This window comes from Equus asinus, chromosome 15, assembly GCF_041296235.1.
Source record: "Equus asinus isolate D_3611 breed Donkey chromosome 15, EquAss-T2T_v2, whole genome shotgun sequence".
Classification (NCBI taxonomy): domain Eukaryota; kingdom Metazoa; phylum Chordata; class Mammalia; order Perissodactyla; family Equidae; genus Equus; species Equus asinus.
Window position 1 is genome coordinate 26,068,452 of NC_091804.1, and position 25,886 is coordinate 26,094,337.

Consider the following 25,886-nt stretch of genomic DNA (forward strand, 5'->3'; position numbering starts at 1 on the left):
AGGTAGAACAGTGGGGGCCGTGGGCTTCCTTAGTATGCTAAGCATAGAGGGTCATGAGAAGAACAGGGAAGACCCCTTCCAGGACAGGAAGCATCTGCCCTACCCAGAGACCCTGCTTAATCACCCTGGTGCCAGGACATATCCTGGACAGAGTGAGAATGGAATTCCCCTCCAGCACCCCAGAAAAGCTGCTGAACTACTAAAGCCCCTGGGAAAGCTCACAGTTGGCTCCTGAGCCTTGGGAGGTTCACATCCACAAAATCCTGTGTCCACATGCCCACCCTCTCTGTCTTGGGCCAGGAAAGATTTTCCATTCCATTGCTCAATAGTTATAATTTTTCTGTCCAACCTCTGAAAACCAAAAGGAGATGGTGAAGAAATGTGATACCAGATTCTGCTCAAAGGACCAATATTCTCTAGATGTTTTCAAGATGTGAAGCCTTGTTTGTCGTCCTAGCAGCCAGCTTGAAGGAATATCCCAGCCAGTGGGTTTACTGGGTTGTGTGCTGCCAATAAGGTTTGTGACCCTGGACAAGTCTTTCCTTATCTGTATGAGGGGTTGGCCAAATCAGGGATAGTAAATGGGCCTTATATCAGTTCTTAACTGCTGTTAACAAACCACCCTGAAATTTAATACCCTTAATAAACCTTTGTTAGCTTCCTATTCTTTGGCTTGGCAATTTGGGCTGTGCTCATCCAGGTGGTTCTTCTACTTAGCTGGACTCTCACATGGCTGAAGTGAGCTGGCAGATTGGCTGGGGGCTGCTTGGTTCCAGGTAACCTCACCCACTTGTCAAGTGGTTGGCTGGGCAACAGGGGCAACTAGCCCACATGTTTCCAGCATCTAGCAGGCAATACAGGCTAAGCCCCTATACGCAAGTGTTCTTCAAGCTCCTGCTTGTGTCATATTTATAAGGTCCCAGTGGCTAAAGCAAGTCGCATAGCCAAGCCCCAATTCCTCTTAATTTGAGGAGCTTCAAAATAAGGCCATAATTTGTTTTTAGTCTATCTCAGGCCTCATTTCACTTGCCATTTCAGAACATTTAGTAGCAGCTGCTGGAGTGCTTTTTGAGGATTTGGAGCAGTCTTTAGTATTAGGAAATAGTAACATGATAGTTTGGACATGTTTTTTATGGGCAAGGAATTGAAATGTGGTTATGTGAGTGTAGGTATTAGCCAACCCTGGCCAGGTTATATTCTTTCCCATAAGGACATCATATACTATTCACGGGGCCATCTGTCAAGACCACAGAAATACAGATGTAGAGCAGGGTGAAAGATTCTGAGCCAGGCATCCTGGGTTTGAATCCCAATTGGGCCGTTGATTAGCTTTGGACAAATTAACCCCCCCCCCCCCCCCCCCCGCCCGCCATGGACACATTCTTCATAATGGAGTTATCCCATAATAACAATAAACCGCTTCCTGGTGTAGTGTGAACTTTTGGTTACAAGGAATAAAAACTGAACTCAAATGTGCTTAAGCAGGAGAAAGTTTACTGTTTCACAAATTGAAAAGTCCGGGGGTAGATACTCAGACCCAGGGGTTCAAGAACTGCCATCAGAAATTTCTCTATTCCTTAGCTTGTTGATGTCGTTCTCAGGCAGGTTCTAAGTGGTGGCGGAGGATGGGCCACAGGGCCTGTGAGAGCAGAGGAGAAGGGAGAATCCCCAAAAGGAAAATTTGAGTTCTAGTGCTGGAAGAAAGGAGGCTTGGGTTGCCAAAAGCTTCAGGTTTTCATTATGTGGTTGTGCCCATTTTATAGATTTTGTAGATGCTTCTAAAAAGGACATGGCCCCATTGGCAGATGGAGTCTATATCCTCTCCCCTTTATCTAGACTCTGTGACTTTTTGATCAATAGAATACAGTGATGATGGTGATGCTATCTATACCAGTCTCCCAGTCCTGCTCTTAAGAACTAGCAGTTTCCACTTGTATCTCGTGACCCAGCCACTCACTATGCCCAGGCCACATGGAAGGGGCCATGTGTACATGTTCCAGCTGACAGCCATATCAGCTGTCAGACTTGAGTGAGGAGGCCTTCGAGTTGCCTCCAGCTAAGCCACTAGTCTGATTGAGAACTTAGTAAGAACTGCCTAACTGACCCCAGTCAAAGCTCAGCACCATGAGGGATAATAAATGATTGTTGTTGTTTAAGCCACTTAAGTTTGGAGTGAGTTGTTCTATATCAGTAGATAACCAGAACACTAACAGACTCAAAGAGGTTAAGTAGCTTGCTCTACTTTAAGGGGACTGGGTTAAGAGTATAGACTTTGTGTTGAACTGAGTTCCTTTCCACACTATTTGTTGTTAAGCAAGTCACTTAATCTCTCTGAGCCTCATCTTCCTCATCTGAAAAAGAAAAGAGCACATCCTTATTATGACAATATTTAATAAATGAGAGCACTTACTATTACCTAATCCAGATTCAGGTGATTTTTCTCTTAAAAAATAAAAGAGCATAATTTTCTTTACTCTTTTTGTTTTCTACTTATTTTTATACTCGCCTTGTTCCAAAATGTATTTCAGGCAGCTTACAAAGAAAACGTGAATAGAATATTGTAAAAATGAGGCAGAGGAAGATAATAGCAAGAAGAGCTCTTTTTGGTGTTCCAATGTCTGTGAGTTATTGCAGCTAAGAGTAGTGTGTTGGTCTGGTCACTAGGCCCATGGGGCAAGCCCTGCTGGCCCTCCTGCTTGTACCAATGAATGGACACCTCCCTCCTCTGTCTGGTGAGTGGGCCCCTGGTGCACAAATACCCCTCCCTGCACCTCTGCCTGAGTGCACCTCCTGTGGGAGCCCAGATGATCAGGGTGTCTTTCCACAAAGGTACAGCAGACAGGTCTTGTTTGGGCAAGTGCATGAGTTTGGCTCTTCTAGGTGCACAGAACAGAAACTGACAGGGTTACCCATTCTTACTTTCTCACTTTCTGACCTGGACCCCAACTCTTCTCCACCTTCCACTTCCTTCTAACCCTCCCTTATCCCTCAAACCCTACCGTCAGCATCTCCTCTACCCCTTGCACACCCCAATGCCCAGCTCTCTTGACCACACAGGGAGCTAAGGCCTGAGACTGTCTCATTCATCCTTGCCCATAAGGGTTTTAAAAAGGAATATGTGACTTGGTTTACTAAATAATTATAGAGCAGATGCAAACAATCCAGTCCAGCATCTACCTTTGTGTTCTTAATTACGTATACTCCACCCTTCCAGCATTTGACTTTACAGAAAGAGAGATATAACATATATGTATATATGTTAGCATTTCCTGGGTGCTGTCCTGAATTCTTTAACACAGATTGCATTATCTTATTGAACCCTCACAACAGTCTCACAGAGTTGGAGATAACTCATCTCATATTGCAGATTGGGAAACTGAGACTTTGGGTTGAATAATTTGCCCAAGATCATGTCATTTGGAAGAGGTGGAGGCAGGACACAAACTTAGGCAGTCAGTCCCCACATGCCCCTGTCATAAATAACTCTGTAATTCCTCTCTCGATTCTTGTGACAACAGTCTCTCCTGGCTTTCCTCTTCCTCTGGACACAGTTTCTTTTGCTGACTCTTCTTATGCCAGCACCTCTCCACCCTCTTTAATTTTTCTCTCCAGCTTCCTGGCTGTCCGAACCCATGGCTTGAGACTCCATACTCATGCCTCCACAATCTCCACCTTGAACTCAGTCCTCCCCAGGAGCAGCAGGGAATATATACAGGTGCCTATCTAATAGCTGCACTTGGATCTCTACAGGGACCTCAGTTGAACCCTGCCCTGTCCAGCCCCCAGTCTGTTTTTTTTCACGAATCCCCCATCTTGGGGAATGGCACCACTGTCCACCCTGTTGCCCATGTTAGCGTCTTCCACTCCTCTCTAATTGTCAAATCATGTTAATTTTTCCATGGTATGTCTTGGTCCTAACCCATTTCTCATCCCACTGCCTTAGGTTAGGCCCTTTTTATTTCTTGGACTTTTGCAGTAACCTCGTAACTAGTCTTCCTGCCACTTACTTCCCATCAGTCTTTCCTGTTCACCACCATCAGTTATTCACTGCCTAGTGGAATTCCAGACCCCTCAGCATGGCATTTAAGCCTTTCAGGATCTGCCCCCTTCCTTTTTCTTCCCTAACTGGCCTCTATTCTCAAGCCACATGGGATTAATTGTGGAAAGAACTGTCTGGCTTGTGTGCCTTTACATGTGGTGGTGTTCTCTCTACCTGGAATGCTCTTTGTCTTCTCCCACTGGCTAACCCTCATTACCTTTATAGCTCAGCTCAGAAGTTGCCTTCTCAAGACACCTTCCTGACCTGAGTTGGCATTGGCCCTTTCTGTGTGCTACTTCTGTCACAGCTTTACCAGGTTATATTTACAACTGGTTTGCTCATCTGTCATTTCCACTAGACTGTAAGTGCCTGGAGGGCAGGGACTGCTTTTTGCTGCAGGCATTCAGGTAATAACTTTTGAAAATGACAGTCATGAGAGGCAGCATTGCAGAGGCAGAGCACAAGCTCTGGAGCCCAAATGCCTGGGACTGCATCCTGCCTCCCTACTTACCACATATGTGACCCCTTGGACGAGTTGCCTATCTTCTCTGAGTCTCCATTTCCTTATCTGTAAAATGGGGATAATATACCTACCTGAAAGGGTTGCTGTGCTGATTAAATAAGGCATTTTTCCTAGTGCACTGGTATGTCTGGGACTCAAATGAAGCACTCATAATTCTCAAAGGCCAAAATAGTTACAACACTGAAGCTGTTGCCCAGTATATGATTAGGTTTGGCCAACTTCCCATGTAATATTTTGGCTTTGATTTGATTTCTGGCTCATTTAAAAGCTCATGAAGATCTGTAGCTGACAAATATAATTTAAAAAGATGCCCATTAAAATGGTGGTTTTTAATAAGAGCAATATCCATTAATACTTACCCCTTAGAACAAGGGGTTCTCCAATGGCTTCAAAGCCAAGCTTAAATCAAGGGGCAATGATTACGAGCGTTCAGGAATATTTTATGTTATCAGGGAAAGTGTGAAAGGACAGGAGCCATGGCAGCTACAGGGGACCCAGCAAGTGTTTGGTCCCTTCTAAGAGTAACACCATTAATGTAACAAAGCTCCATGGACTATGCCTCTGTTGCAAACCCTTGGGAGAGTTTGATGCCCCTATAGGCAAGGGTGGCAGGGTATATCAGGATCATTTTGAGACAGGCAACCATCCCAAGAGCAGTCTTTACAGGAAGTCAGTAAACCCAGTGTTACCATAAAAATGGAATGACAGCTACAGTCTTCAGGATTTGTACACTCGGCAGGGCTACCTTTTGGGAAAAGGGGATATGCTTACAAGTACTACCAGCCATAAAGTCTCCTGCCCTCTGACCCTGGGAATTCAGCCTAAGGGAACAGATGAGAATACAGGATATAATCAATGGCAGAGGACTGCCACTCCAGACTGTTCAAAACCCATTCTCACAGCATTATCAAGAATTAGCAAACACCCACCATTAGGGTACTGATTTAATAAACTATGGTATGACACGGATGGACTCTTAATGGTTTTCAAAAATTCTGAAAACTGTACTAACTTGGAAAAATGCTCTTAACACTAAAAGGTTCAATGGTGGTAGGATTCTGGGAATTAAAAATTGTAAATTATAAATTCATCTTCTCAATTAAAAAAAGAATACTACATGCTACAAAGCCCAACTTCTAAGAACACAGTGCAAAATCTAATGTTCTGTTACAATATGAAAGCTTAGTGCTGCCAGGGCAAAGGATCTGGATAGGGGATGCCAGGACATCACAGCAGCACTTCTTCCAGGCTGTCCAGCCCACCATCTTTTCTGCAGAACACTTATCCTCCAAGATGGTTGCAGGGAGAAGGGGCTACAAGTCTGCATATGTTATGCTCCTTTTAAAGAAACTCATTTAAATACTGGGACACCTACAACTTGCTAGGCACTGCTTGCTCTCAGCACTAGGGAGGCATGAGTGAACAAAACTCTTAGCGCCTACGTTATTGTGGGCTGGGGGAAACAGTATTTTACATGCAGTGGGCAGGGGCCTCTGAAGTGTGGGAGTGAGCCAGCAGGATATCTTAGGAAAAGCTTAAGCTTTTCTGTAGGTGGAGTTGTGGGCAGTAATGAAGTCAAGAGGGTTGTCTAAACAATTAGACATATAACTATGTTTACGTGCTCATGAAAATGCACATCAGCATACTAAAGACTTTCCTTAGGCAGTCATGGAACCTGTTTAGTCTAAAACTTTACCATGGAACCCTTCTCCGCCCTCCGGCCCCCCTTTCTTTGCATAATTAGGAAGACTCCTCAACAGTTTCCAAAGACACTTTGGAAATGGTGGTCTGTCTGGTTCCCTTCTCACAACCAGAAGGTGGCTCTTGATCAGAAACCCTCAATTGCCTTTGCTTTGTCACTCTATAGAAGGTTCCTTCCAGCCGAGCTGTGGTTAGTGTGAGGTAGTAGAGACAGAAGAGTGATGCTACTGGGAATGGGTAACCTAGGGCAACTCATCATTTTGAATGGGTTTGATATAGAGTCAATCCAATTTTAACCAAATACCTCAACTGGAACTATCTTAAAGGGTCAGGATCAGTCCAGAGAATCTGTTTTGAGAATGAAGTTAAAAACTGGGGTTGAAATTGCCAACATAACTGTATGCCAACCTGTCACCAAACTGTAAAGTCCTGTGTCTTCCCCTAAGGGGTCCCACTGAAGTAAAGAAATGAATGAAATACACATACATACACGCAAAAGCAATGGAAAGTTAATTACACAAGAGGCACTGATCCTTGCTTTATTCACGCAGTAACATCCAACATTGGGAATTGTGTGGGTGTGGATACAAAAGACAGAAGATGGCATCATAAACAGCAGTTGAGTTCATCAGGGCAGTGGTGGCAGCTTAGCCAGTGTGTGGTCTCCTCAGGACCTACTGAGTTAAAGGGAATGCTCTGCTCTCTCCACTGCTTCATGGCCAAGGTGCTTTACAACACTTGGCCTGTACCTCAAAATTAAGGGTCACAGTGATTAAAAACAACATAGTTAAGACATTCAGGGCTGAGTGACTGCTCCTGGGCCACTTAGTCTGGCAACAAGGAAGTGAGGAGCAGCACTATGCCCTTATTCTCAAGAAGTGCGTGCAAGGCAGATCACAGTAGACACATAAGATCTTTCCCCCTGTGCTCAATGGAGAAATACCCTTCTTCAGAAGGCAGAACTGGAGGCACCCAGAAGCACCACACAGGCAGCATCACCTCTTGGTTTCATGGTCACATTCAAAAGCTACTTTAATACAGGGGCTGGCCCCGTGGCCGAGCGGTTAAGATCGCGCGCTCCGCTGCAGGCGGCCCAGTGTTTCGTTGGTTCGAATCCTGGGCGCGGACATGGCACTGCTCATCAGACCACGCTGAGGCAGCGTCCCACATGCCACAACAAGAAGAACCCACAACGAAGAATACACAACTATGTACTGGGGGGCTTTGGGGAGAAAAAGGAAAAAATAAAATCTTTAAAAAAAAAATAAAAAAAAAAAGCTACTTTAATACAGAAAATAGAAAAGCATTTGTGGTGGGCCTTTTTCAAACCTAAAACACAAGTTGGGGAGGAAAAAGAATGATGCTTCCTCTAGCATCACAATGTGGACTCAGAAGACTTCTCTGTACTGCACATGCCACATTGCTTCCTTGCCAACAGATGCCCAATTAGGGTTTTTCTTAGTGCCAGTTACACGACACTCCTAGAGGCTATGTTTCTAAGATTCTCTTAGTGGCCAATAAGGAAGAAAATTCGAAGGAGTGAGGGTACCTAGCACCTTGTCTTCCCTCATGTAATAGCTGGCGGACTTGGCAGTGAGGTAGTAGCAACAATCCTCACATAATGAAAAGAATTCAAATCTATGCAGTCGTTCCCCAGACACTGAAAACAGGCTGTCCTCCCAGATCTCTTGCTCCAACCACCCGTCATGTGAACCTGTGTCTACTTTATGTATCTCAAGAGAAGCTGAGAAGGAAAATGACTGCCTAGGTGAAGCGCCTGCCAATGTCCAGTTTCTCAGGATAAGGATACAGAGACCTCACTAGAGCTCAGGCACGAACTGTTTTGCTGAATTCATTAAGCACAATTTTTATAGAAAAGAAAACTGAAGGACAAAACAAATTGAAAGAATCACTGTTATAATAACTTTAATTTATCTTGCATTTTACAGAAGTCTATGAACGATTTTAAAAAAGCACTGCCTTACCCCATCATGTTTCTCTGACAGTTGTTAAAGTAGGCAATGAGTATGTCAACAGCTTGAGCATCGGCATCTTGCAAGGATTTCAGACCAACCAGCCACACACCAAAGAACTTGGCAGCTTTGCTATCTTGATTTTAATACAATGGTATATCCACTCTGATGGTAAACCTGTCCAGCGAAATCTCCACAACACACTTTGAAAAATCAGTGGTGATTAGCAAATTAGTTAGCTTTGGCACGGAGCTGTGCTCGCTTGCCCGTGACAGCCTGGAAGCCGGTTTTGATGCTGGCAACTGAGCATCGAGAATGACAAGTTTCACACTGTAAGAAATAGAGTCGGGTGTCCTTTTGCAGGATTGTGTCTGGTGATCGGCACGTGTGACAGGTGACATATTCCTCTGCAGGAAAAGCAACATACAGAATTACCTGGTGGCCACAGTGAGCCAGAGGTTTCTTCCCTCTGAAACTCTTCTTCTGCCCTGAACTCCACAGGCCCAGGCTGGCACCCAGACCAGGGAAGCTTAGCTAAACTTAGCAATTCCAGGTGTAGGAAAACAGAAACTGTCTGCTGTGATGCTTCAGGTACTAAATCATGGGTTGAAGAAAGACTCCAAATGTCCAAGGAGGCAGGGACACTTGCCAGATGCCTACTCCTGGTTCTGTCTACAGGAAAGCCACTCAGAGAACCTACTAGCTTTTCTAAGTGGAACAGACTTGCAAATTTTAAGTGATTAGGAAGATAACAAAGGTGGGCCGGGCCTGAATAGAGATAGATTTCGCTGACTTAGCCTTCGGCCTGGAACCAACCAACAGCCTCGATCAGCTGGGCCTTCTTATGAAATCCAAACCCCTCTCCCTGCACCCCTAATCAGCCACCAAGAGCCACCTTCCTGCTTCACTATCATTTTCCCTCATCTTCATCTTTTAAGGCCTCTTCATCTTTTCCAGCTTCATTACAAACCAATGGCTCTCCTCAAAATACCGCAGCCTGATGAGAACAATTCAGTCATGTGTTAAAATTAAATTATACACTTACTGATATATCTTCTCAAAACATTTTCTATCTGTTTCTGTTGGAATCTTCCTTTGATTACAAGTTGGTTATTACCATCTATAGAACCACTGTGAAAGAAAAAAAAATTTCCATTATTATTTTTTCCTGTAAAGAACCAAATTCCAGGATCTTTACTTTTTTTTTTTTTTTTTGAGGAAGATCAGCCCTGAGCTAACTGCTGCCAATCCTCCTCTTTTTGCTGAGGAAGAATGGCCCTCAGCTAACATCCGTGCCCATTTCTACTTTTTATATGTGGGACGCCTGCCACAGCATGGCTTGATGAGTGGTGCCATGTCCGCACCCAGGATCCGAACTGGCGGAGCCTGGGCTGCCGAAGCAGAAAGTTCGCACTTGACCGCTGCGCCACCGGGCTGACCCAGTAATGTTAGTTTCTACTAAGAGCTCAGAACTGTTGTAAAGATTGAGATGGTACCCAAAAGTGGTTGGCACAGTGTCTGGTACACAATATGTGTTAGTCATCACCATTAGGCCCTAAGTCTACATTACTTATTTTTAAAGGGACATTCGGCTTCCTAGCACTTATGGTCAAACTCATTGGGATGGGTTTCATGGGATCCTGGACTCCCTGAATGGGTATGGACTGACTCAGTGTGCCTTCATGAAGATAGGAAAGTAACTATTTAATTAGGGATCCCTGTTTCAATGTTTCTCCTGTGCCACTCACCAACTTAAAGCTGTATTCCATCAACAGCCTATTAACCATTTAAAAAACAAATTCTGACCTAAAAAAAAATGGTTTTCTCTGAAATCTAATATTTCCTCCATAAAAAGACCCAAGGACTCCAATTAATGACAGGAAACTCTAAACATGGAAGTGCCGTGGTACTCATTTTGGTACACGAGCAGGCCTGTCAGATGAGCCACTGCTAACTCTGTTCCCTGTTCCCAAGTAACCAAGCTCTCCCATAGAAATGAACTGATTTCTCTCCTTCACTGGCCTAAAAGTTCTTGATAATCAGGTGAATGTTTTCTTCTAAGCATATTACAAATCCTTTTCAAGTTAAGAGAAGTTCTTATAAAATGTCCAATAATACTGTATATAAATGCGAATATAGTTTCTTACCTTGTACCCAATTCAGCCAATAAAAATGCAAGGAGATGTTTGGGCTGACGATGTAATCTAAAAAGAAAGTGGAATAGGTAAACCTTATCTTTCATGGAAATCTAACCAAACTCAAAAAACCATCCTATTCAGTTTTAATCTATGATTACTCAGCTTTTAGGTGAATTTTAGTGCATAGGTCATCAAACTCTGAAATAAAGACATATATGATACCATTTATTTACATTTTAAAGCTCATAAAATAATCCTGCATGTTACTTATAAATACATAAATCTGAGTAAACGTCTAGAAACAAGGACAGGAAAGGTAAACAAGAGGATAACATTTTCTGGGAAGGAAGGTGAAGAGATCAGAAAGAGACACACAGATGGCCTTGGTTGTAACTGTAAAACCCTCTTTTTAAAGAAGTAAAAAGATCTGAAGCAAATCTGTTAAAAGGTCAAAATACACCAAACCCAGGCAATTGGCTCCTTGGGTGTTTGTTGTGCTAATCCCTGTTTCCTGTTTGAAATTTTTCATTAGAAAAAAAAAAAACCTAGAAGTAATTCATGGTAGCACAACAGCAGAAAGATTGAAAACAGCTTAAATATCCACTAACTGGGGAGTGTTAAATAAATTTCCATTCTATCCTGCTTTTAGAACAAAACAAGTCTCTACACACACAAAAAAGAAGTACACATATAAAGTGAAAAAAACAAATACAGAGCAATGCCATTCAATATTTTCACTTTTTAATTCTACTCACGTGGCACTGTCTGAACTTGTTCCAATAATGAGATACCGCTATTACAATTTTAAAAACCATTATTTTTTCCCAAAATGTAATGAGTGAGGATTGGGGAAAATATAATAAAACAGGTAAGCTCCTACATTGCTAGTGGGAGTATAAATTGGTACAAGCTTGTTGGAAAGCAATTTACCAATGTTTGCCACAAAAATATCTATTCCTTTTGACTCAGCAATTTCATTTTGGGAATTTCTGCCCTAAGGCTCTATTCTGAGTTATTGCCAAGATACATGTACCAAGATATTCCTTGAAGCTTTGCCTGTGATAATGAAAACCTGGGAGCAACCATGTCCAAATAAGGAACTGTTAGAATATGTTGTGCAGTTACTAAAAACATTTATGAAGACTATTTAATGAGATGGGTAAAAGTTTCATGATATACTAAGAGAAAAAATGATGATTACCTATCTCTTAATGGTGGACCTACAGATGATTTCTCATTTTCTTAGCATGTCTGTATTTTCTAATTTTTCTATAACAAGCATATACTGTTATCTTCAGCAAAATAAAATGTAAACATTTTTAATTGCCTATAAGCAATGAAAACAATGGTTATTTCCAGGTGGTGGAATTTTTACTGGTTCTCCTTTTTTGATTGATTTCCCTTTTATGTGCAACATCCGTGTATCACTTATAAAACTGAAGAACCAACAGTAAATAAGGTCAGTTGCCCTAAGGAACCTGCTAGAAAAGCTGTAGCTGAGGAGCTCCAAGAGCCAGGCCCAGACAGTGACCTGGGTTGAGACACACATGGAATGTGATAGTAATTAAGAAAGCTAAGGGGCCGACCCCATGGCGGAGTGGTTAAGTTCACATGCTCCACTTTGGCAGCCCAGGGTTTTGCCAGTTCAGATCCTGGGTGTGGACATGGCGCTGCTCATCAGGCCATGCTGAGGCGGCGTCCCACATGCCACAACTAGAAGGACCCACAACTAAAATAAACAACTATGTACTGGGGGATTTGGGGAGAAAAAAAAAAGAAGATTGGCAACAGTTGTTAGCTCAGGTGCAATCTTGAAAAGAAAGCTAAAATCTCATTGATTGTGTCCTGGCAATGACCATCCAAGGAAGAGGCATGCCAAATTAGCTGTTTTCCCAGGGCTCACTGGTTGCACTTGCTTGGCATGCCCACCCCTGCCTGATGAGCTATCCCCCGTCTCTGGGCTCCCCAGGCTCTGTGTGAGGACTACACCAGCCTCCTCACTCTTCTCTCGATCTAGTTAGGATCCACTCTCATGGGTCAGCATGAGTTGGCTTCTCTCACCTCTGGATGCCTGATAAAACAAGCCCTGAGAGGTATGAACGCAAAGAAGTGACAGACTTAAACTCTGACCTCCCTCAATCCAACCCTGAGACCTGTGCATTCTCTCTTTCTACCTGCAATAAAGTTCACAATAAGGACATTTAACATTTACTCTACTGAGAATCTAGTATTTGGGATGGAGACTCTCCATGAACAAACTTACAGTTTACAGATATCTGTAAAGTTGACAAAAGAAGTTTTCTTGGTTCCTACTCGGACGACCTGTGGAGGTTTCATGACAAATTTCCTTTTCTCTCCAGCAACCATATCTGGATTCTTTTCCCTCATGATGTTGAACACTCGATTCAGTAGCTACAGAGATAAAGTAGTATTCATGTACATTCTTACTAACTGCAGGAGTATAAAGTTCCCACTTGAGTCACTCTGCTTTAGCTTTAAGCCAACTTCACTTTTTACTAAATATACACACATATCACTACACGTTCTGGGAGTTCCTTGAGAGCAGGGCTCAATCCTCAACAAGGCTCTGGTCCATTATGGATGCTCAGCAATTCCTTCTTCAAAGTTAAATGAATGAATGAGCCCCTACTAATTCTGCTGTTTCTATGGGAAACTATATGATACATGGAAAAGTAAGATTCAGGAAAGCCCAAACGAGCAAATAGGATATCCTGGCCCCATATTAGCCACTCCCTCTCTCCACGGCCCCCCTCCCCCTGATTCCAGTGGGTTTCATGTCCTCAGAAGTTCACAGATTCAGATGGAACAATGTGCACTATAATGATTACCCCACTCTGGGCAGTCTGCCCCATAGGTGGGCATCAGGCAATGCTGTGCACTGGCTGTGTGACCTCTCTGGGTCTGTGTCACCATCAATCTGTACTTCAATGGTCCCTCCAATTCAGGGAACATTTATCCTGATTTTCTTTGAGTTCTACTGAACAACTTAGCCCCTTTTCATAATAGAATCTGTCTTACCTCCTCATATGTGTAGTCTCTTTCTGAGCCTGCCCAAGCAGGTCCTGTCTGGTTACTAAATGAGATACCATCATCTTTTTTGCTGTCTTCATCTTCTAAAGCTACAGATAACAAAGACTGTAAGAATGAGGGGTAAGCCCTGATACAGTAACAAAAAGCGGGAGGAGGGAGAGGCAGATCAAGAGAAATGAAAGCTTCAAAGACATTTGACTTCTCTCCCACAAGTGCAATTGCAACAGCCTCAAGCATAAAGGCATCAAGGCCCACAAACAACTCCTTATTCCTTAAAGACAGGGATGTTATGACTTTCATAAACAACCCTTAATAGAGACTTCTCTAATTAGGAATTTGTGATAATACAGACATACTGAACTGTTTCTTGATTTAACAAACACAAGATGAAATAATGCATTGGGATAATTAGGGAAAAAAAGGTCCAACTGTTTTGAAGCACTTCGGAAACATCCACATCCATAAAAACCCATCTGCTGACTACACTAAAGTTCTCGAAAGATCCTACAGCACTTAGAAACTAATAAAAACAACAGTTTTAATAGAACATTAAAAAATTTTTTTTAACATTTAAAATTCAGTTATAGTAATTTTCCCAATAGCCTGAATCAGCATGTTTTTAACATAATCACAATTGTCAAATTCTTACCCCGTGAAATGTTTAACTGTCATTATCAAGTTAGATACTATTTCCTTTTAGCTTTCATAATCAAGTATTGGAAAGAGAGGTAAAAAAAATAAAAAAGGTACCCACCCATCAAAGAGATTAGGCCAAAGACATGAGCAACCTAGAAACAAGACTGCGGAGCCCCATTACCTTCGTCTTTCTCTAGTATTTCATCCTCATCTGGGAACTTGACATTCTTCTTTTTCTTCTTTTTATTGCCAAGCATAATGTCAAGGTCATCCTCTGGTTCAGCTGGTTCTTGAACATCACTTTCAATCTTAAGATCCTAAGAAATTAAGATGAGAGTCTCAACGTTTTGATACTAGGACTATATATTTTTATTTAAATGACATGGATGGGGACATCATTTTCGAGGGAAAAAAATCAAATATTCAAAACTGAAGTTACAGATATGAAATGTCTCTCACAGGTGAGCCAGCCTGGCTCAGAGAGTCTCTGTCATTTAAACCGGAAATTCTTCTACACACTTCTGTGGGATTTTCTCCTTTCTTTTATCCATCAACTTTGGGATCTTATTATAATCACTGTCCATGTTTCCAAACCAGGCCACTGTCAGAATCATCTGGGAAACTTTAAAAGATTCTTAAATCTTCTGATTGACAATCTTTAGCAAGAAGGTGGTTCAGGAGCATTTTAAAGAAGTTTCTGAGTACTCTGATGCAGTCAATGGGAGAGTTTTTTTCCTCCTGACACCAAATACGTTGTGTTTTTCCACACCAATTCTCTAACTGTCCAACACTAACTAGGTGACCTACAACTGAATTTAATCCTGACACTACTCGGAGTCAGTGACAGACTCCACAGGTTTAAAAGCTCAGTCCCACAAGACTGTCCTCACTTCAGAAAGCAGTCATAAGTGTAGGGTTCCCAAGTTACCCTCACTTATATCTAACTTGGCTACAAATTCAGAGGTTCCCCCCAACCTACTCCCAGGTTTGATAATTTGCTAGAATGACTCACAGAACTCAGGAAAGCTCTTTAAACTTTTACTGGTTTATATAAAGGATACAACTCAGGAACAGTCAAATAGAAGAAATACACAGAGCAACAAAAGGAGGGGGAGGAGGGTTAGTGTACCACTCTCCCAACACCCTCAAGTGTTCACCAACCCTGAAATTCTCCAAACTCCCTCATTTAGGGGTTTTAATGGAGGTTTCATTGTGTAGCTGTGATTGATTAAATCATCATTGATTTAACTGATTTAACGCGAGTGGGGAGAAGAGTTTCAATCCTTTAATCATGGCTTGATCTTTCTGATGACCAGCTCCTATCCTGCAGCTATCCAGGAGCTCCCAGCCACCAGTCATCTCAAAAGATATTTTTATCAGGGGCTGGCCCCATGGCTGAGTGGTTAAGGTCGCGCACTCTGCTGCAGGCGGCCCAGTGTTTCGTTGGTTCGAATCCTGGGCGCGGACATGGCACTGCTCATCAAACCACGCTGAGGCAGCGTCCCACATACCACAACTAGAAGGACCCACAACGAAGAATACACAACTATGTACCGGGGGGGCTTTGGGGAGAAAAAGGAAAAAAATAAAATCTAAAAAAAAAAAAAAAAGATATTTTTATCACTCCAGAGATTACAAGGGTCTTAGGAGCTGTGTGCCAGGAACTGGGAACAAAGACCAAATGTTTATTTTTCGTCATACCATGGTCAGCCTGGCACCAGACTGTGAAGAAGTCTTTGGGCATCACTTCAATAGATGACATCATGAAAGAGGGAAAAGGCAGAACCCATGAAGAATTAGGGTCACATGATGAATGGACGGAGAGGAGGTAAAGCTTGATTCCAAGATTAGTTGCTATAGTCATTGACGTAACTAGGGCATATCACAGCCTAGAAATGAGTCATAAACACCCCAGAAGAGCAGAAAGGGCCAGTCTCAGTCTCCGGCCTTCTAACCTTTCCCTCCTTTCACCAGCTTATCCAGCTCCCTGCCCTGAACTGTGCTGTCAACATTATCTCTCAATGTCTATTTTTGTGTGCCTACATCCTGAACTACTCTGACAATGGCTACAGTAATGTCAGAAATCTATCAACAGAAAAGTTTAATAGCCGGGAGTAAATGAAGCTCAGCCTTGAAATCTCACATCCAGCTTTGTAGTCTTAGTGCCACACATGGCCATCAGAGTCCAATCAGCCCACGTGTATTAGCTAGATAACACAAAACAAGAAATCAAATACTAACCTAGTTTGTAAGACAACAGTCAATAAATGAGAAATTCAGCTATGCTGAATATAAACTAGCACACACCAGCCAGCTTCTAGTCTTACACTTTTATTTATTTTACCCGAGTAAGCTCTACTTCTAAACTGAGGCTAAGACCTGGTAAAAGGCAGAGAATAGCATGAAGTGTTTTTCAAGATTTTTCAAAAGCTGTGATGGTCTCAAAATTCAGGTGGGAGTAACCCAAGATCTTAAGAAAGCTTCAGCTTCAACTTAATGTCCATGCTTTGGCTGATGAGGATACTTGTAACCACTTCTTATGTTATAACTTCAATAGCAGAAAAAAAAGTATCCAAGCCCTTAAAAAAGTAGAGCTTCTAAGTGACTCTTCAGGACAAAGCTACTAAAGGAGCTAACCAACAAAACTTTGCCAAACAAGACTCTCTGTGGCACATCTTTACGTGTTACCTTGTTATTCAGGATATTTAGACCTCATTTGTTCAGTATAATCTGAGCATTTCTCTTTCTCAATTTCCCTGTAATAGAAGGGAGAGAAGAAAATCCCCAAACAGAGAATAAGACAAATCCAGATAAAATCATCTCGTTCTAAAGGACTGAAAATTATCCCTGAATTAAAATAACCCCTGAAAACAGGGAAAATATATTATTTATTTCACTACCCTAGCAATTAGCACACAATGCCTGATTCACTGTAATCACCAATACATATCAGCTGAGTTAACCAAGTCATCAAATTGTGACAGTTTCCAAAACTCAATGAATTACTGTATACATTTCCTGCTACATGCAGGATGTACCTTATTTACTTGAGTTTGAGCAAACTAATTACCAAAGAAAAATTTGAGCAGAGGGCACAAAATGAGACACTTAGTGCATGTGTATGTGTGTTCTCACTCTTATTCTTTGTCTTTCTGTGTATACATAAAATTGCTATTATCCTAGGTTTTACAGATAGATATGTAAGCTCTGCTTAAGATGCCTGGATAGGGTCTTTAAAATGGTAGCTCTAAGTGAGGGAAGAAGAGACTTTCAGCTCCTTCCATCTATCCTCCTATTTACCTACCTACTCACCCATCTATCTACTCCTTGGTTCAGACAAATTTTGAGATATTTGTATTGGAAACTGAGCCTGTAATAAGACAATCACAGGGCCTCAAGTCCCTATAAGATCAGAGAACTCCACAAAACCAGCCGGAGTGCTCTGGTTCTCCCACAGATCGGAAGATCACCAGCCACCAGGGGCTGGGGTTCATTCTTTGCTGTTCAGAGGTAAACACATAAGTTTGTGTATCTTCAACACACTACTACAAGTTTTACAGAAGAAACCACAGGCATATTTACTCCACAGGATTTCTCATTTACAGAAATTTCTCTCCTGAGTCAATCTCAGTGTGGTTAATGACAAGGGGCATTTTATAATCATTTTAATGGCACACAATACAATGTGTAAAACTTAAATTTACATTCCTTTGAACCATAATCCCTTTAAGATACCTCATCAGACACAATCCCAAGAAAATGACCTTCACAGTGGTGATTAAGTACTTAACAACAAAAGCAAGGCTAGGAAGAGATGAGACACAGAGGAAGAAACATCAGCCGTGAGCAACCTTTCAAGAGGTTAAATTTTACCTTCAATAAGAAAGCAATACTACCTTTACACCTTCTTCAGCTTCATCAATATCAAATATCTTTTTTGTTTTTTTCTTCTTTTTCTTCTGATTAAAGAAGTTCAAGTCATCTAGATCATCAGAAGCATCTAAAAAAGACATAATTGAGATTATCTATTATTAACAACAAATAGCAGAAGGCAAAGCATCAAATTTTGAGTTAAACCAATGTTTCAGCTGGTTTAATTACCGCTTAAGTAATCAAGCCACCAGAATAAAGAGACTTGATATTAATTAGTACAGCAGTCCTTCCACAACCATAAAGGTTATGGCTCTGAAAAACGTAAAGGCAAGTCAACTCAAAACTTTGTAGGAAAAATCTGGTTAGGGGACCATGTTGGGAATAGTCATTTAGTAATCTGACCATATCAGGCTTTAGTGTTCAGAAGACAAAGTCAGGGTTCTAACACAATTTCCAAGACTCTCTAGCTTTACCTCTTCACTTCTGCCTACCCTCCCATCTCTCATACCTTAATCCCTGGTTCCAGCCCAAGTGAACTATGTACTTCCACTTCTTAGTGCAGTGTGTGTGGTCTCTACCTCCAAGCAAGCATATCCATGGCTCTCCCATATAGCTCTTACTTCATCTCAGAGGATCTTGGTTAGAAGTTACTTCTACCAAGAAGCCTTCTCTAAGCTTATCCTTCCCTTCCCCCAATTGGGTTAGGTGTCCGCTAGATGCTTCCATAATACCTTCTGTCACTCCACCAGAGGTACTTCTCGGCTTGCTTATCTGTCTCCCTACTAGATACTAAGGGGCTATGCCTTTTTCACCTAATCCTAGTGCCTAATTCACTATAGTACTGAATCAATCAACAAAAGGCCTTATAAAGTACTTCACCACTTCTTTCTTTCTTTCTTTTTTTTTTTGGTGAGGAAGATTGGCCCTGAGCTAACATCTGTTGCCAACCTTCCTTTTTTTTCCCCCCCCTCCCTGAAGCCCCAGTACATAGTTGTACATCCTGGCTATAAGTCATTCTAGTTCTTCCACGTAGTATGTCATGACAGCATGGCTTGATGACCAGTGTGTAGGTCTGTGCCCTGGATCCAAACCAGTGAACCCTAGGCTGCCAAAGCATAGCATGCAAACCTAACCACTTGGCCATGGGGCTGGCCCCCTCACTTCATTAACATAACGCTACGATATGCATAAAATGAAATTTTATCCACCATTAGTGAGTGATAATGGGTTCTGTTCAATAAGTTTTCTATTTGTTATACACTAGGAATATTTTAGGATCCCTCTGCTACAAAGTTTTTCGAGGAGCTATTTACGAATTCATTTTGTCTTATTACAAGAATATTTAGCTTTCCAAGCTTGTTTTAAACATGTACAAGATGCTTAGGACACGGTAGATGCTCAATGAATGTCAGCTCTCTCTATCCTCAGCATAGCATCTTACATTCAACAGACATAAACTATGTTTACTGAATCATTTATTTCTACTAGTCAAATGATGTCTAAGCACAAGGGTAAATAACTATCATTGATGTCCAATCCCAAACATTTTAGGCTATAAATTTAATCTCTTCTATCTACTTTCAGACTTGCTAAGACACAAAACTGCTTATCTTGGCTCTATTTCTTTCTGTCTACATTCAAATACAATCGCCATTAAAACTGGAGAAGAGACTTTACAGGTTAGACAGGAAAACCAGACCTGGAACGATGAGGTTTTGTCACCTCTGCCACTTGTGGATTCAGTGGGAAATTCCCTGGAAATCTGGTAAGGTCTAGCGCACACAGATTATTCACTACCTCAACTTCACTAGAACAGCCTTATCAGGCTGAGAGGCCACTGTACTAATAAAATCCAAAACATCAAGGGAAGAGAACCAGGTCTCCCAGGACAACAGTGACTCTCTCACGTCTACCACTCACCTTTTTTCCTACTGTCCTCTTCGTCAGCTTCTACATCTTTGTCCTCAGTTGGCTCTGGCTCCACTTCTTTTGTTTCTGAGGGCTGGGTTTCTTCTGTCTGGGCATCCCCTTCCTCATCTAACATAAAAGGCTTCTTCTTCTTCTTTTTCTTCTTGCTCATAGTAGGATCAAAAATCATCTGCTTAAAAGAAAAGAAAAAAGAAAAGTGGACCAAGTTATTGTTTTTAATGATATTCACATTCCAAATATGCTGTACCCTCAAAAGGCATACTCTTAAAAGAGTATTTGATGAATTAAAGTACTAAAAAGGATTTTACACACACAAAAAGGTCCATCTAACCTTCCTTATAGTATTAAACATAGCAGGGGAGTGATCCTGAAACATGTGCACATGCCTTTCAATTTGTAAACTATCATAAGACAGCAACTTCACTTTTAGTTTCATGAACAAATTTGGAGACTTTATGAATGAATCACAGAGTTTAGGGGAGGGACCTTAGCAACAATCCATGCTACACCCCTCACTTTATGGATGAGAAAAATCAATGCCTAGGTATGTTACACATGTTTTATTTAAGGTTGGCAACTTGGGGTTGCCACACCAGGAGACTTGACCTGATAAAAATTTTTTTTTTTAAATCTTACCCTGAAGTTCAGATAAACCTTTAAGGAAATCCATCTGCAACCCTGCATACAGCAAATCTCTATCTGAGTAAGAGAAACTTCTATACAACCTTTTACTCTGCTTTTCGTTTCTGGAACATTAAAAGTTTTTCTGGGTTATTTTTATCTAGTGTCCACTAGAGAATAAGTGAAAAACTAATTTATAACTTGTAGACTATCTGTTTGTACTGATCACTTGGAGAAAAATACAGGTAAAGTTATTTTAGATATAACAGTTTAAACAACGTATAGGGCAGATGCTAGTAGAGTAGAAACAGCAAGAACTCGAACAGACCTGGATTCAAATCCCAAGTATTTTTTTTCTCTAAGACCTTTAGCACTCTTTGTCCAAATTCTACCACGCTTAAATTTAGCATTTTGCCCAATGATCTGCTATGACAGTGTGGTGAAGTGTTTAAAAGCACAGGTCTGGAGCTCAACTGATTGAATTCAAATCCTAGCTCTGGGTCTTACTTGTGTTACCCTAGATAAGTTCTTCCCCTCTCCATAAATGGAGATCAGTAGCAGAACCAAAACCAAACCTCACAAAGTTACTGGGAGAATTAAATGGGGAAATAAATATAAAACACTTGGCACAGTGCCTGGCACAAAAATACTCAATAAACATTAGCAATTATCATAATTTATATAATACTTCACAGTTCACAAAAGCATGGTATCTCTTGATTCCTATCACAGAATTTCATCAACTCGAAGTGACAATTTCTAAGACATATCATGAAACTCTCAAAAAAATTCCCTAAATTGATTCTAATTCACTTAAATTTCTTTATGTCCCAACTACATTACGGAAACTGAGCTACACTGAAACCAAACCACGGTCCGTAACAAAGTACGGTAGTTATCGTCTCACCCAATAGAGAGGGATCTGCAAGACATTCTGGAAATTGATATAGCCTCATTTCAAAGTTATCCTCTCCTACCTTAACAAGAATTTAATTGTATAAATGAATAATTCTGAAATGCAGTCAGTCTGAAGAACATAATTTGGCAAACTGAAGAGGACAGAAGAGCCAGGAGAAAGGAGTTCCCCACTCCTGACCTACTGATCCTTGGGTCATCCTACATGGAGTGTTGCAATCTGTTCCAGGGAGGTATCTACAGTTCATCCTCCTTCCTGAAATATGGAGATTTGACAAAAGGACAGACAGCACTCCAGTTACTATGTTTGGTTTTCTCGTAGGGCTTACAATTCATTTATTGTATTTTTTTCAATATCAAGTTCCCTGGAATATTAATGATCTTTTAACTAACATTTAGCAAGACAAACCAAAGATGGGAGAGATCCTGAAATCAGAGGACAACCTCACAATTGCTTCTTATCCTTTGAAAAACATTCATATTTAGGTCTCCAGGGAAACAGTTTGGTTGTAACCTTGTAAAGGATAATAAATATGCAGGAATTATACACTGAAATAATTAACAACTCTCTCAATTACTGTCTCTGGATCTTTAAGACATATACTCATTGCCTCATTTTATTCATACCACGCGGCAAAGTAGCATTTAAAAATAAGGAAACCAGGGATCCCAAAGCAATGCCCAAAGCAGACCTCCTGCAAACCACAAGGCCATATCAGTCTTGACTAAAAAAAAGTGTTTTTTAAAGACTTTCATATCTGACAAATTACCACATTCCAAATGTTCTGTTTATGAGACTAGTTTGGACTTGAGAAGCAAATAGTTGCTGACAGTGCACTTGTGGAAAAACCACAGAATCTCTTGAGCTATTTTTTTTTTCTTTAAGTCCAAAACAAAGCCTTCAAAAGCAGTTTTCCATTTTCAAGTTCCCATGTTGGGTTGGGTTGGAGGTCAGGAAAAGGGATACCAGCAAAAATCATCCTGACTATAGCCTAAGTGCTTCATCAAATTGGAGGCCTACTTCCATCCACCAAACCTTACCCAAGACGCTAACTTTATGGCCACACCACACCCAGAAGGCAGGTGTGAGTTAAAAAGGAACCCAGAGAAGCAAGGTGAGCATGACAAATGCTAAGTGTTGTCATCTCTGGGTGATAGGAGTCTGGGAGATTTTTATTTCTCTTTGTATTCTTCTGTGTTTTGTAAACTTCATACAACACATATTCCATCTTTAATCAGAAACTTTTTTAGTTTAAACATTCTTTTGTAAAACACCTTACCACGTTGTATGAAAACCCAATGTTCAGACACCTTGTAAATAGGGCCTAGTAATAAGCAATAATCTTAGCTACTGACAGCACTTTAAAAAGTGGTCTGAAAAAATAATAAATGCCTGCAGATTAGGGGGTTTTTCCTTACTAGGGGGCACTCATATTTCTAGGATACTGTGTGTGTGTGTGTGAGGAAGATTGTCACTGAGCTAACATCTGTGGCAATCTTCCTCTATTTTATGTGGGATGCTGCCACAGTGTGACTTGAGGAGCAGTGCTGGGTCCCCACCTGGGATCCAAACCTGTAAACCCTGGGCGGTTGAAGCAGAACACGCAAACTTAACCACTTACGCCACCAGGCCAGCCCTTAGAATACTGGTTTTTAAAGGTCATGGTTCCACTAAGTGAAAAGAGGTTATGTTTTGGTGAGTTTCTGGCTTAATTACCAGATTTAAAAATAAATGTGTGCAGTTTACTTTTTGTCAATTATACATTAATAAGCTGTTTAAAGAAAAAAAACAAGGAAATATGAAAAAAAAAGATTTTTTAATAGTATGTTATTTAACTCTATCCTGTCCACTAGACATGTCTACTTCCACTCTGTGGAGTCCCTGGCAGTTTCTAAATAATTTCCATTGGGCTGGGCCTGTGGCGCAGCGGTTAAGTTCGCATGTTCCACTTCTTGGCGGCCCAGGGTTCGCCAGTTCGGATCCTGGGTGTGGACATGGCACCGCTTGGCAAAAGCTATGCTGTGGCAGGTGTTCCAGTTATAAAGCAGAGGAAGATGGGCACAGATGTTAGCTCAGGGCCAGTCTTCCTCAGCAAAAAGAGGAGGATTGGCAGTAGTTAGCTCAGGGCTAATCTTCCTGGAAAAAAAAAATCATTTCCATGTTGATCCTTACAAGTGTGTAAAGTAGTCAGGAGTTAAGGAGTGGCCTAAGAATACTTATCTAGTCCACAGCACCAGAGGAACTGGAACCTGTACATACCTCTAGGGTGGAAGCCTAAGGCTGGAGTTCTGGTACCACTAACTTGCTATGTGATCTTGGGCAAGTTAACCTCCCTGGGCCCTAGTTTCCTGTCTATAAAATGAAGTCAGACTGGTAGACCTGAGAAATGCCAAGCTGCTTAATACTTTATTGGCTTCCCAAGTCCTCTGCTGGCATGTTGGTTCTGCCATCCCTGCTTGACACAATCCTGTTCACCCTTCAGTAATGCTTTCATATTCCACTTCCTTCAAAAACTGATCCAACTGCTAAAACCAAATCCTCCAGCTCCCCAAATCACTATGTAGATGGCTCTATCTCTACCTCCTGTAGCAACTAGTGGTAGATTTCTTACTCCCTCACGACACTTGTGAACATTTTACCATAGAAACCACGCAGAGTAGCACCCCACAGTACCGTGCACTACATAGGTACTTTGTTAAAGGTTATGAAAAGCTTAGAAAATGGGTAGAAACAAAACAAGCATGCAACACAGCCACTCTCACAACTTTTTTACAGTAGCCCAGAGCAATGTCTTCCATGACCTCCAAGCAAGAGCCACCTACCTCCTTCAGATTCAGTTTCTCTCCTAAGAGAGCAAGCCTCTTAGTCACCCAGATGAAGGCAGTATTCCACGGACCTGGAATTCTACCACTGGCTCAGCCACTTCCTATTTGATCATGGGCATTATACAACTCTCTAAGCCTCACTTTTCTCATCTTTAAAATGGGCATAATGCTAATACCTATCTTACAAGGTGGTTGTGAGCATCAACTGAGACGCTGGTGTCTCCTCCAGAATAAAATCCAAATTCCTTAATTTGGTCTTCCAATCCCTCCATGAACTAGCCACTACCTACGTTTTAAGGGATTAACTCTAATCAAATTGGAGAATATTCTACTTTCTGTGAGCACACTTCCTTGCCCTGTGATCAGGCCTTTCCACTACTTGAGGAAACTCTAAACATCGTTCAGGGCCTACCTCAAAAGCCAACGCTCGACAAAGCCTCGATTTCTCCCTCTTCCATCTCTCCAAGGCCCTACAGGCCAAGCACTCGAAGTTTTTACAGATGTGACTTATGAATTCAGGAGTTTTTTCCCGGTGGGCAGAGCCGGCCGGTAAGCGGTAGCTCCCCCCGTCCGTGTTAATCAATACCTACTGATAGCACTTAAAAATCAAATTTCATTTTAAGCTGTCTGGTTTTACATGAAGCGGGGTAAATCTGGTCAGAAGGGATTTGAGGAAATTTGCTGAGGTTCGAGTACGACGGTGGAAAAAGATCCAGCCAGCGTCGCCGCGAGCTCTGCGCTAAGGCAGCCTCAGGGACTCCCGCCCGAAAACTTTCCGAGGTTAGTCACTTTTCGAGGGTGAAGGGTCTTTTGCTCTCGCCTATTTCCCTCACCCCCTGGTCTTTTTAAGAAATAACGCTCGAGATGAGAACGAGGAGGGATATCAGCCAGGGCACCCCAGCCTGCAAAGTTTCTATCGAAGGCGCCCTACCGGAGCCGAGGGAGGCTCCTCTCGGCAGCCCGGCGCCCGCCGAGGAGAAGTGGAGCTGCGGTGTCACATCTAAAGGAATGCAGGGGTCGCCAGCCCCAGTCTCGTCGGGTTGGAGCATTAACCAGTCATTCGGGCCCCCTTCTGGAAGGGCGGCTCAACGTGCTCTCCATTCCGGAAACGCCGGCCACGGGAGGACGCCGGCCTCAGCGCCGCCGCCCTGAGGAGAGTGGGGTGCGGCCAAGCCCGCGCTCCGGAGTCCTCGCCGGCTCCCCCGCTCCGGGCTGCCTAGGCCCGGCTGCCCCACATGGCGGCGCCCGGCCGCTAGGCCGCAGGCCCGGTCTCCCAAGTGGGGTGGGTTCGGCTCCCCGCCTCAGTTCTTAGCCCTAGCGCCAGGGTCGTGCCCTCACCTCGTCCCCGGACATGGCTGCGGCTCGAGCGGGATCGGCAGGACGGAAAGTCGGACGGGTAAGCCCCAGGCCCCAGCGGCAGCGCGGCTCCTGCCAACAGCTCTCCCACCACCGCACTAGGTTCTTGCATCAGCGAAAGGGAACGACACCCCGCCCTCTCCTCGCGAGCGTTGGAAATGCGCCTGCGCAGAGCCCGTCAGGGCGCAGGCGCGCGGAGGAGCCGACCGAGCGTGCTCCGCCTGGCGCGAGTTACCAGGCGACGCCGCCGCGCCCTGCAAGCCGGGACTTGTAGTCCGCCTAGAAGAGGCGGGCAAACCCTCGGG

At 42.5% G+C, this 25,886-nt stretch overlaps 1 protein-coding gene across 2 annotated transcripts; it reads right to left on the reverse strand.

The window, feature by feature from the left end:
- Positions 1-8,163: 8,163 nt before the first annotated feature.
- Positions 8,164-25,858, reverse strand: EIF2S2 (eukaryotic translation initiation factor 2 subunit beta). Of its 2 annotated transcripts, none has more exons than XM_044748674.2 (9): positions 25,564-25,858; positions 19,855-20,032; positions 17,958-18,061; positions 14,243-14,378; positions 13,414-13,514; positions 12,638-12,786; positions 10,384-10,440; positions 9,282-9,367; positions 8,164-8,643 (listed from the first exon to the last, which is right to left on the reverse strand). In XM_044748674.2, the coding sequence occupies exons 1-9, from the start codon at positions 25,576-25,578 to the stop codon at positions 8,468-8,470; spliced, it is 1,002 nt and encodes a 333-aa protein (XP_044604609.1). In that variant the 5' UTR covers positions 25,579-25,858; the 3' UTR covers positions 8,164-8,467. The 2 variants fall into 2 exon arrangements, with proteins under 2 accessions (XP_044604609.1, XP_014684280.1); XM_014828794.3 differs by having other exon boundaries at positions 19,855-20,035; positions 25,564-25,747.
- Positions 25,859-25,886: the final 28 nt, after the last annotated feature.